The sequence below is a fragment of the Lygodium microphyllum genome, chromosome 2, assembly GCF_053477565.2.
Source record: "Lygodium microphyllum isolate KBCC chromosome 2, Lygodium_microphyllum_v1.1.10, whole genome shotgun sequence".
NCBI lineage: Eukaryota > Viridiplantae > Streptophyta > Polypodiopsida > Schizaeales > Lygodiaceae > Lygodium > Lygodium microphyllum.
The window spans coordinates 146725785-146738701 of NC_141136.1; the positions used below are offsets into that span (position 1 = coordinate 146725785).

General features: G+C 37.6%; 1 protein-coding gene across 1 annotated transcript; it reads right to left on the minus strand.

Moving 5' to 3' along the window:
* Positions 1-10926: 10926 nt before the first annotated feature.
* On the minus strand, positions 10927-12676 carry LOC148040443 (protein LURP-one-related 15-like). The gene is made up of 3 exons (XM_087699445.1): positions 12261-12676; positions 11411-11632; positions 10927-11256 (listed from the first exon to the last, which is right to left on the minus strand). The coding sequence occupies exons 1-3, from the start codon at positions 12477-12479 to the stop codon at positions 11125-11127; spliced, it is 573 nt and encodes a 190-aa protein (XP_087555571.1). The 5' UTR covers positions 12480-12676; the 3' UTR covers positions 10927-11124.
* Between the last annotated feature and the right edge of the window lie 241 nt (positions 12677-12917).

A 12917-nucleotide genomic window follows, 5' to 3' on the forward strand; every position in this document is an offset into this window, starting at 1 on the left:
ATGTATTGAGTTGATTTTGGATAGGGTAATCACACTAGTTGATTCCGATTCCCCTCCACAAAGCCACGAAACATGCATAATAAAAGAACCCACGATCTGATCAGCATAGATAATGTCTATGAACACCTTATGAACCACATGGAAGGTTCCACTTAAGCTTTCCATAGGTTTCCATTTCATACTTGTTGATAGAAATATATCTACAACCAAGAATTCGTTATTAGTACTTGCTTAAATGAAAAAAAAAACGTTATCAACTCAAGTCTTACAATGTGTTTGCTGCGAAACATAGTCATTTGGAGGCAAGTGGATATCCTTTGGCATGTAAACATGTTGCAGTTTGATAAACCACCCTTCATGCATAATTTTGAAAGAAATGATATGTCCCTTCCAGTGATGTTTAATATCCTCTCTTTTTTTCTTTTCACCTTGTGAGAGTCTTTGCAAGAGGGCAACATGGCAACCTAATCGTTTATACTAAAGATCTTTGGCTCCCAATTTTCATCAACTCTGTGGCTATAGACAGTGCAAGAGTTTACTAAACGAGAAGAGCACCTTCTGGATGCCATACTTAAATTAAATTCGCAGAGAATGAAGCTCATCGAGAAAGATGAATGAACTAAAAAGTAGAGAAAGAAGCTCACTAAGAAAGGTGAATGAACTAAAAAGGAATATTAAGAAGACTAATGAAAATATATTGGGTGCCAAAAAGTTTTCGACTTTCAAAAAAATCATCATTAACTTCACAACAACTTTATTATGTCATTTGTCCGATTTTATAAGTAAATAAGGACTTCGGGACTACCAAAACATGTCACACATTGGAGATTTTGGCTAAAAAGGAGGAGAGAATCACGAAGTGGACTCTACTATCTCCAAAAAAGAGGAGACAAGAATACCATATTCTTGCACACGTGGCAAACTCTCTTTGGCCCTTTTCTTAATCCCGTGATTAACTAAAGTGCATTTTTTGAAGCGTTTTCGGCCCTAAAGTAGGACAAATTTATGTATCCCTGCAAGCCAAACTCTCAAGCAGAAGTTTCCCCTCTGTAACTGTCGCTATTTGCATCAAAAATTTACTCTGCAGCCATCGCTATTAGCATCGCTAACAATTAGCGACGCTAATAGCGACGTGAATAGCGATGATGAGGGTAATTTTTTCCATGAATAATTCCGTCGCTTTAAACGTCGCTATTGGGTCTATATGTTGTAGTATGTGAACCGGTCTAGCGTTCTGCGTGCACGGAACACTAGTACAATTTTATTTTGATAAGATCCTATTCTTATTATGATATATTATGAGTGGAACTAGCAATATAATCTTTTGCCCAAAAATCATTGAGATTGCCACCTCTTCCTTTTTTCCATTAGATAGGAACAAAGTTTTTCAAGAACCCTATCACAAGTTAAATAGATTACAATACTCGCATATCTTTCACAATCAACACAACGGTTGTATCAAGGTTCAAGGAAAGACAGGCTCATTTCTAGAGCCAGCTCAAGTTGTTAGCATTGTACACGTCCAAGATTAGAGGACTACCTAGCAAAAGGCATTTCTCATGTGTGTCTGGTGCATTTAATGCAATCATTTAATGTGACTAACTTCATCATACTATTTGTCTGTATTTTGCATATTTATTTGCTGCTCCTCTCATCCACTCACTTAGTCAATTATACAAGCACAATTTGCTTCCTCTACTGAAGAGTGGAAGATTGCAAAACTATGTTGGTTGCCCACAACTCATTCCTTTGTACACACTATTCAACCTTGGTATATGGATTAGATTTCCTAAGTCTATCTCTTTGAGCTAAATTGTGTTGTTCTTATTCTTTTCTATTGAATGTATTCCTAGTAGTTCTATCAATTTTATCTCGTTGTTTCTATTGATTGCTCCACATCATGCTGGCATGGTATCAAAGCCCATGTCTCTTAGTTCTAGTGTTGGTCACTATGTGTGATTGATCTTTCAAGTTTGATCATACTTCCCAAATGCTCTTAAGTTGCATTTTGCTATTATCCTAAACTAGTTGGTCTGAGCATCATCTATGGCAGCTAGGCAGTAGTTTTCAATAGACAAATATTGTGCTTGTATTTATTAGTTCTAGCTTAAATTTGACTAATCATCCATTATCTTCACATTAGTTGTTGACATTCTAATGTTCATTGCAATCAATTCTCCTTTTTTTTTCACAAACCTCAATTACTTTAGCCTAACTCCGTTGTCTTTAAAAAATTTCACGTTTCAACTAGAGAGAAGGAAAAATAAAGTCCCACTCTAGCTCACCTCAAACTTTGTAGTAGTTAACTTGAAAAATGCAAAGTCTAATTATTTAGCTGACATCAAGAACAATCTTCTCCATTAAGTATTTTTGCTCCATCTAATTCAATTGTTAATATGGGGAACTTTCCTACAATAATGTTTTTGAATTAGAAAAGTAACACTCAAGCTAGCAATAGGACTCTACTAGGAGAGGTTTCCTTATCATTTTACGAACAAGCTTAATAGTTCATTCATAAAAAGGGATGCAAAGCTAAAAATTCATTAGGCTCTTGGAAAAATTTATTCAATAACCTTATTGGAAAGGCAAGTAATATAGTAACTCTTCACTATTTTAGGGAGAATGGTGTCAAGGAGATCAGGCCCTTTTTAATAGTGTGCACTTTTGTATTAAATAATATTAAGAATTACATGAAATCCTAACCCATCAAGATCAAGTTGCTTATAGAGCAAAGGACAGCATTGACTTAGTTAACTACCTAGCAACTAACTTGAAAACATGGATTTACTCATTTGACATAATGTGATCACCTCCTTTTGCAGGAGAACGAAATAGTCTACTAGAAGCCTACAATTATACTTGTGGTTGACCCTAGCATTTCTAAGGGACCATATAGATTGAATTAAAGATACATACACCCAAAAGTGTATGGCCAAACACTTTGTCTCATAGAATCAACAGCATGTTGTGGTTAGCAATCACACAACATCTCTCTCCCATTAACAAGCCTGACAAAGTGTTCAACATCCCCCCCCTCCCCCAACCCATTTTGTGGAAGAAGAATTAAGTCAATTGAAGGTTCCTCATCTTTTTTGGGAATGCTTCAAATTCAAATAGTTGTGGTTAGGGATCAACTGTTGGCTTGGGAAGGCATGGTTTGATGGTATCATCAATTTTTTATCTACTTTGAGGGACCAAGGCAACCACAATGAAGGAGCTTAATCTTATGAATGAAGGCTAGTAGATAGCTCATGGGGTACACCTCCAAAAATCTAAATGCATCACATGCCTTCACTAAGAGGGGTAATTTAGTTTATAAAATTTGGGTAAATTTAAATGAGTAAACTTACAGAAGGGCTTGTTTAAATCCACTTATAAGTAGGTCTCTTACAAGTTCAGCCTTCATATCAAGGGAGTTGGGCACAACCTTTTTCTATGAAGAGCTATTTTCCATTGTGGGGAGGGTGAGTTAAAAGTAAAAATGCATCATTTTTCAATACTTTGAAGATTTGAGAATATTTGAGAATTTTTTTCATATTTCTCTATTTTTCCCTAAGGAGAGAATACATTTCTTTAGTCAATTTCTAACTATAGCCAATCCACCTATATTTAGCATACTAAAGGATCCATTGAGCATATCTAGTGTACTAAAGGATCTATTGGGTATGGACTGTATCGCACTTTTCATACTAAAGGATCTATTGAGATTCACATTTGTTAATGAGCTATTGAGAATCAATTTTCACTTCCTTTTTTTATATTAGCCTAGTTTGTGAGAGCTTATCTTGAGGATAGAGATTTTCTTGCTTTATCATGGCCTCTAGATCAATATGGCTAATATATCAGAGGTTTGTGCTATCCTTGCTAATTAATAGAATGTTCCTTTAACTTACCTTAGTGACATCACTCATACCATGCTTTATGTAGCTCTAATATTAAATCAGTTGATAACAAGACATACTCGATACCATCCCTCTTGAAAAGTAGAACTAAATTGACCCCAACAAACCATGATAACTCCATCATTGTTGGTGAATGCATGCTAAGGTGGCATACATGTCCACAATAATGTTTTAAAATGTCCCAAACACAAGATTTGATCCCCACTAAAATGCAAATTACATGTCATCCTACATATTATTGGATACAACATGAAGAGGAGATATGTTTGGATTATGATTTGGAAAAACTCTACCATATGCTAATTTTCAAGTATCATAAGTGTATCGCATTATCATGCATTCACCTTGCTAATAGTACAATGTACACATGCTTATGATATGACATGACAAGAATGTTACATGCTTTGAAAGAAACATTTGTAAAACGAGATATTAGACTAGATTAGATGTAGATCCAATCCAACTTGGGTTACCATAAGTCCTTATATTATGCAAAACCATTGTTAGAACCAACTCAAGAACTATAAATTCCTTGAAGGTCATCCAAACACTTTATCTCAATGGTCTTTTAACATACTTAAATCACTTGTGAGAATGACTAAGCATGCAAGAGTCATGAAAGCAAGGCCCATAAATCATGTCTAATGCATGTGAGTCTAACCACACAAAAGAAACACCTATGAGATTCCTCTTCAAGGAATTGAATAACCATCCATCTAAGTGCTCACTATCTTCAAAGAGAATATTATGTATATATGAGTCTTCTAATTGTGAAAAGCCATCTCTATACTCCATTAGGCTTATGGCAATAGTATTAAAGAGGCATAAATCCATTGATCATACCTATTATATGTAGTAAAGGACATAAGAAACATGTAGTGTTTGTTTCTATACTTTTTAGGTTTTGTTGCTTTATTTGTTGCCGTTTGAATTACATTTGTAAAGTAATGTGCTTCATTTGTGTATCAATAGATTCTTAATTGACATCATAGTTGCATTTCCCATGAGTATAATGTTATTACTTATTTCAAAAAGAATGGAAATATTTCAGCAAAAAGTTAAAACCCCATGTTAATGGAAATTAATTGAAAGATATCAAATAAAAAAGTAGATGAACAAGGAGACGAATGGAGACCTTTACTTATAAGAGCCTTCCATGGTAAATCCTTTCATCTAAGAGCAATCATTACCAATCTAGAAACATAATTTTAAAAATTCAATCAAAAGTTTACCAAAAAAATTTCTAAAACTATTAGGAAAATAATAATAGATATATTAGAACAAAGACTAATCTCTATTAGTGTTCTAGACTTTGGTTTGTGTAAAAGCATATTAAGCCTATGTTTTTCCCAAACGAATGAGCATAGCACTAAAATAAATTATTGTGAGGGCACTTGAATAGATTGTTTACTCCTCCTAATTGCTTTCTTCTTTTCATATTCTTGCAATTCTAGACCAATGTTTAGACAATATTGTCCTTTAACGTCTTTTTTATTTGCATATTTGAAAAAATCAATTAAAATTCAAGTTTATGTACATGAAAACTTAACTATTCTTTGCATATATTTCTTTACTATTTTTTCTTCAAAGGTTTGCTTGGGTGACTCTTGAACCAAGGAGAAAACCCCCAAGCCTATCTAGTACAAGGCAAAGAGATTCTGTATTCAAGAAATAAGGAGGGGGTTTTTTTAAGAGAGATTTTGAAGGGACGAAGCCTTGAGTGGAAGCCCGTGAGCAGAAGTAAGAGCTATGATGGAAGAAGCAAGAGAGCAAGAGTAAGAGACATAGGATGTGGGAACTCCAATAGTCACATTGTGTGACCAACCTTCCCTTATTCAAATGTCACTAAAAGAATAAAGAATGAAGTGATAGTGATGGGTGCTCGCTACCTATAGTGTGCACGTGTGTGGGTACTATCAATGTAATGAATACACAGGTAGTTAGGCATAGGTACCTTTACCCCTAACAACCTCCCACTTAAAAGAAAATGTGCCCTTAGTGAGGAGAGAACAAGGAAAAAGTGACGAAATAAAAAAATACATAAAGTGCAACATGATGAGGAAATATGCCATCTCATCCAACGCCCATCAACTTCCTAAGGAAGTCAAAACGCTCCTCTAAGAGACTTTTAGTGAGAAAATTTGTAAGATTTTGGTCAAGCTTGATGAATATATCCTCAATGACTTCTCTAATAAAGTGGTCATGCACCTCAATATGCTCTATCTTTGCATGAAAGATCAAATTCTTGACCAACTGAATAGCAGTCATAAAATTTGCATGCAATGTAGGAACCACATCAGTAATATCAAGGTTTGCCACCAAATGGCCTAACCAAAGAGCCTCCTTGTAAGCCTCAATAGGTGCAATATACTCTATCTCTACAGTGGACAGGGCCGTACGTTTTTGCACCCTAAACATCCAAAAAACAACACCTCCATCAAAGGTGAAGACATAGCCAAAGGTAGACTCCCTACTATCTGCATGTCCTACATAATCTAAATTAATGTACCCCACAACTCCTATATCCTAGCCACCATAACAGATGCACATAGCTAGAGTGCCCTTAAGGTACCTCATGATACCCTTTATGACATCCCAATGCCACTGCCAAGTGTATCCATATAATGTGCCACAACTCTCACTGCAAATGCTATGGCAGGACGATTGGTTATTATGGTATACATCAAAATACCCATTGCAGATACATAAGGGATCTTGGCCATCTCGGCCTTCTGCTCATTAGAGACTATGGACAATCGGCCTCGCTAACCTTTACATGAGAAGATAAATGATAGACGATAGGCTTAACATCCTACATATGAAACCACTCAAGGACCTTTTGGATGTACTCATTCTGTGACAAGTAAAGGAGCCCCTTAGAGCAATTGCGTATGATGTATGTCCCAAGAATCTGTGAGGCTTGGCCCATGTCCATCTTAAAACTCTTCTTGAGTTGACCTTTCAAGGCATCCAGCTCATCATGAGTGCTCCAAGCGATCAACATGTCATCCACATAGAGTACCAAAATCATAAGGCTACTATCACAAGCCTTCTTTGTGTATAAACACAAATCTATATCAATGCGAGTATATCCTTGTGAGTGCATGCAAGCATTGAACTTGTGGTACCATTTCCTAGGTGCCTATTTAAGGCCATAAAGGTACTTTCTCAACTTGCACTCTAGGTATTTTTTTTCACAAAGCTACGAGGCTGCTACATATAAGTCTCATCATGCAAGTCCCCATGTAAGAAAGTTGTGTTGACATCCATGTGATAAAGGTCCAAATCTAGGTGCACAACCAAAGCCAATACCAAGTAGTGTAGGGTTATCATCTTGACTATAGGAGAGTAAACTTCATCAAAGTCAACATCATGCTCATGTTTAAAACCCTTACCAACCAATCTATCCTTATAGGGTAGCTTAGGACGTTCACAGGTACTTTTCAAATTGCACGCCCATTTTTATGGCAAAGCATGCTTTCACTAGGCAAAGGAAGCGAATCCACATATGATTTTTTAGCAGTGACTCATACTCTAACTGTATGGTTCTCTCTTAAGTGTGAATATCACCTTTGCATATGGCCTCATCATAGGTAAGAGACTCACCAACATTTGTCACCATAACATAATCCAAAGAGGGTGCAAATCAATCAAGCTAATATATATATCTAGTAAACTGTCCCAAAACATGATGTGAAGCCTGTATCTCCTATCGAACATTAAGGTCCTAGGCCACTGGAGCATCATCTATTGCAGGCTATCTAACTAGCTGTACAATAATGGAAGGTCTTTCTAAAATATCACCCTATGTACCTCAACAACCTACTCAGGTTGCTTATACAATTTCTCCTCGTGGAAAATAACATCATGGCTATAGATTACCTTCCAATTTTGTGGATCCCATAGGCAACATTCCATCTCACTTGCATCCCCATAACTAAGAAAGATGCATTTCATAGACTTAGGATCCAACTTATTACACTTATCCTTGGAAACATGGCAAAAAGCCTCACAACAAAAGATAGACAAATGAGCACATGATGGTGATCTTCCACAAAAACCATACCTCCTCTGTAACCAAATAGTCAAGAGCAGTGCATGGGGATCGATTAATCAAATGTGTAGTAGCAGTAAGTACCTCAACCCAAAAATACTATGGTAAGCCTATGTGGCTAAGCATACTACAAACTCGTTCATGAATCATCCTATTCATGTGCTTAGCCATACCATTTTGGGGTGGGGTATGCAAGATGGTAAACTAACACTTAATACCCTTCTTATCACAAAAATTCTCAAAGACTTTAGATGCATATTCATCCCATTGTTAGATCATAGGTATTTGAGCCTATACCCAGACTGGTTCTCAAGAAAAGCAAATCAATGTTGAAAGGTAGCCAAGACTTTTGATTTCTGCTTTATGGGATATGACCAAACCTTATTTGAGTAATCATCAATGAAATTAACAAAATACATTGCACCACCTAACAACATGTAGAGCATAGGCCCACAAACATCAAAATGAACAAGAGATAAAGGCCCACCCATGTGTATGATGCCAAACTTCTTATGCGAATTACACATCTGTCTGCTGCCCATAAAGAAAATTATCCTTAATTTTAATTCCATGCAAAGAAAAGTACAATCTCTTTTTTCTTTTAAATTTTATATATCCTCTAATTTTCTCTCTATGTTCAAGTTCTTTCTCCATAATTCTCACTATAAGTTTTCTTTTTATTCTCTCATTTTCTTCTCTGTCTCTACCCTCTCTCTCTCCTCTTTTCCTTTTTTTCGTTTTTGTTTTTTTAAATTTTCTTTCCTCTCCCTATAATTGTTTCTCTTAGTACATTTTCTCTCCTTATTTTCTCTCATTTTCTTCTCTCTGTCTCTCTCCTCTCTTTTCCTTTTTTCTTTTCCTCTCCCTCTCCCTCTCTAATCTTATATCTCCTCTCCCTCTCTTAAATTTCCTCTTTATAATATTTACAAAACATTTACATTAAAAGTTTAATCTAATAGAGAGAGAGAGAGAGAGAGAGAGAGAGAGAAAGGAAAAGAGGGAAAAGAATTTAATTTAAAGAGAGATGGAAAAAAGAAAAAGAGAGATTATAAGTGAAAGAGAAGATAAGGGGTTTTCATTTAAAAGGAGGGGAGAAAGGAAGGGAAACTTTAATTTTAAAAAACAAGGAGAAAAAAAAATGAGATATTGCAAGTGAGAAATAGATAAAGAGATGAGGTTTTGATTTTAAAAAAGAGGTTTAAAAAAGAAGCAAGTTTAAGAAACCTTCTAAAGGTTCAAAACTTTCCGAATTTATAACTAAGATTTTAAAAAAGAGGTTTAAAAAAGAAGCAAGTTTAAGAAACCTTCTAAAGGTTCAAAACTTTCCGAATTTATAACTAAAATAATATGATAGTAAGATTTTAAAAAGTTTAAATTAAAAAGTTTAATCTAACACAAAGAAAGAGAAACTTTTGATTTTAAAAAAAGTTAGATTTAATTGAGAGAGAAAGAGAGAGAGAGAACGTACACCCTATACATGAGAATGAGAGAGAGAGAGAGGAAATTGGAGAAAAACTTAATTAAAAAGGGAATGAAAAAAAAGAAAGATTATAAGTAAGAGAAAAGAAAGGGGGTTTTCATTTTAAAAAGGAAGATGAGGGAGGAGAAAAAGTTTTAACAAAAAAAAGCAAAGAGAAGAGAAAATGAGATATTGCACGTGGGAAAGAGAAGAAGAAAGGGGGTTTTGATTGAAAAATGAAAGTTTGGAAAAGGAGGTAGAGTCGAAAAGCCCTTTGGAGATTTGAGCTTTTTTAAAGCTATAGCTAAAATAATATAGTAGTAATATTATATTTCAAACAAACCTTTTATATAATAATAATATTATTATTATTATTTTATTAATACAAAAAGAGAATTTGCCATTAAATTCAAGAATGTGGCCATTTCCTTGGGGACCCATTTTTCCTAAACAGCTTGAAATATTAAAAATTTAAAACCCATTTTACTTTGGAGAGTATGTCCTGCCGCCTAGATGAGCAATAATTTTAGCCATTCTTGTCTCCTCTTTTGGGATGTGGCCATTTCCTTGGGGACCCATTTTTCCTAAACAGCTTGAAATATTAAAAACTTAAAACCCATTTTACTTTGGAGAGTATGTCCTGCTGCCTAGATGAGCAATAATTTTAGCCATTCTTGTCTCCTCTTTTGGGAAACACCATAAAGGCAACCTTGGAAAGTTTAAAACTCTCATGCTAAAATTATTATATATTTGATCTAGACTATTAAAAACTATCAAAGTATGTCGTGTAAAATTATCGCTAAAATTATAATATATTTGATCTAGACTATTAAAAACTATCAAAGTATGTCGTGTAAAATTATCGCAAGTTGTTAAAATCTTTGTGAGGCTGCCCGTTGGGACCATCAGTCACCCAATGCGTACTGTTTTGAGGCCAAAGCTAGAAGGTATGATACTCAGATGGAGTACCGCGGAGGCCGGGGTATCCAAGCTCTCAACTTCGACCTCCCATCGTGTGAGCCTGAATTTCTACATGTAAAACTCCCGGGAGGTGATTGGAAAGGGTCAGACTGGGACGATGTTTACTCACAAAAAAGCATCGCTTAAATATGCCCCTTGTTGAAGGGTAGAAGGAAATCTTGCCTTGGCGAGGCTATAAAAGTATTGCCAGAATCTGCAATAGGAGCTGTGCCAAATGGAAAGGCTCACAGAAAAGTTCTCACGTTTATTGTGATCCAATCGAACCACCGAGTGGACAGTCACAATCAAAGTGCGCTTTGATTTTAAAAGGGGTTTGGGTTTTCATTTCAATGAGCAAGAAGGGGTCTTGGAAAGCGCCACATTCCGTGCTTGTTCAATACAAACAAGGCACCATACAATGTGCACTCTCACGTAGAAAACGGCGACTTCTGGTTGCATTCCATACCTCCTAACCATCACCTCTGAGAGCCAACACCCCACTACAACTCATTTCATCATGAAGCAGACAGCTCATACTCATGTGGTCCGAGTGAAACAAAATTTGGAAACTTCCATTGAAAAACGGCAGTAGCTACTAGTTACAAAAAAGTAGGGCAGAAGCTGCTAACTTACTTAAAAGCAAGGCTTGTTCCCATCATTTCCTGTCATCCAGCATGTATGCATAGGCCAATTTATTAAGGGCACCGGCTTGACAGACTGGGCCGTAAATTAGAGAGATGAAGGGATCTTTAATCTTCGTGGATGCGGTCCATGATGATGACCAGGGCGACGATGAAGGCCTGGTCAACATGGGGATTGATGGCGGTCACGAAGGTGTGCTTGTCGAGAAGAACGTTGCCCACGGTGAACTTGCGCTTCAGCTGCGCCACAAGAAAGACCAAGACCAAACCCGATGGTTAGCACAAGGTCACGAAAGAAGAAAGTGCGGCAGATGCTGCCATGCCATTCTATCACAAAAAGCTCCCGACAGTTTTTCAAAAAATGAGCCGAAGGATACACCAAGTCAGTCTTTACCTCAGCGATGAGGTGGTCGCCGTGATAGATCTTCGCCTCTCGCTCGAAAAAGTTCCCCTTCACTTCGAAGTCGGGATAATCGTCGTCCTTCTTACCGGGCAGATAGACCTCCAGATGCGTCTTGAACTGCACCACTGACGACTTCCTCACCGTGAACAGCTTGTTCTCCTCGTCGAATTTCTCCCCACGGACTACCTCCCATCGCTCGTGCATGCTGATAAACTGCACCGCAGCGGCACACCAAACAAACATGGATGAGACCATTGGATGTGGATCCACTTTAATATTACCTCAAGTTAACCTCACAGACCACATGTGACAGCCAATACAGCGCAAACCCCCAGATCTAGTCACCTAAACAAGATTACCCCTGCCAAATCCCCCCAAATATACACCCACGCTATCCGGGAGGAAACAGGCCGTGTATGCATTGTTATCAACATAACACTCGCGTTGAGTGCAAGCATAGCACGCTTAAAATGGTCAATTGGCACAATTGTTCAAGGTTCGTTGAATCCAACGGCCACAGAAATCTTAAGATACCTTCCTAGACAACCTACAATGCATGGACGAAGAACGTCAGATCATTTTCATTCTGAAAGAAAGCATGTTGAAAGTAAGATGTGGAGAAGCAATGGCTTGATCTAAAGCAGGAGTAAGTTGTGGAGAAGCAATGGCTTGATTTAAAGCAGCAGGGGTGTTTCTAAAGGAGGAGAAGAGGAAGAACGATGGCGCCGCCTGACACAGGCTTAATCTCTGGTATCATTAGTAGTAAATGGACTGCGTTTATAAGAACGTGTACCAAAGAGTATGTGAGCCAAGCCATTGAAGTAAAATTTCTAGCAGTTACCTTCTTCCGAGCACTCAGGATCGCATTGCCCTCAGGATCCTGGAGGACACAGCGGTCTCTCACGCTGAAGAAGTGGCCGTCCATCTTGAAGACGACATTGCCGTCGGGATCGGTGATGGTGAAGCCCTCCCCGCTGAGGCTCAAGGCATTCTTGGAAACCGTGAGCTCGACAGGGTGAGCAGGGGTGCGGTATTGCTCGGCGACGACGTGGAAGTGCATAATGATGAATGAAGAGATGGAAGAAGAGTGTCTTTGGAAGAAGGTTGAGTAAGGTATGCAGCAGGCATGTATGAGAAGGAACGTACAAGGATCTATAGGCTAACTACAACAGACGGCCGTGATGTTTGGTGAAGATGAAAAAGCCGGTCGAGTCGGGGGGGTTTTATAAGCGAGATGGGGAGGGAGGTGGCGTCTGGCGAGTGTGATAGGATATGGGTGGGTGGTGGAAATTATGATGGCCAACATTGAACACAGAGAGCGAGAGAGAGAGAGAGAGAGAGAGAGATCTGGGAAACGGTGTGGGTCGGCCCCCCGACTCCCAAGGCCCGAGGCTTCTCATTCATCCTCTCGACAAAAAGAATGATCTCATCCAGAAGGTGACCACCTTAAAAGTTGAGATAAGGGGTGGTCTTGAGAGAAAACTAGGGTCCCCCGGAT

Excerpts from the sequence above, each read along its gene's own strand:
- LOC148040443 (XM_087699445.1), bottom strand. The coding sequence starts at position 12,479 with ATGCACTTCCACGTCGTCGCCGAGCAATACCGCACCCCTGCTCACCCT. Across the intron at positions 11,633-12,260 it reads TCCTGAGTGCTCGGAAGAAG|TTTATCAGCATGCACGAGCG; the intron begins GTAACTGCTAGA and ends GCTGCGGTGCAG. Across the intron at positions 11,257-11,410 it reads GCGACCACCTCATCGCTGAG|CTGAAGCGCAAGTTCACCGT; the intron begins GTAAAGACTGAC and ends CTTGTGGCGCAG.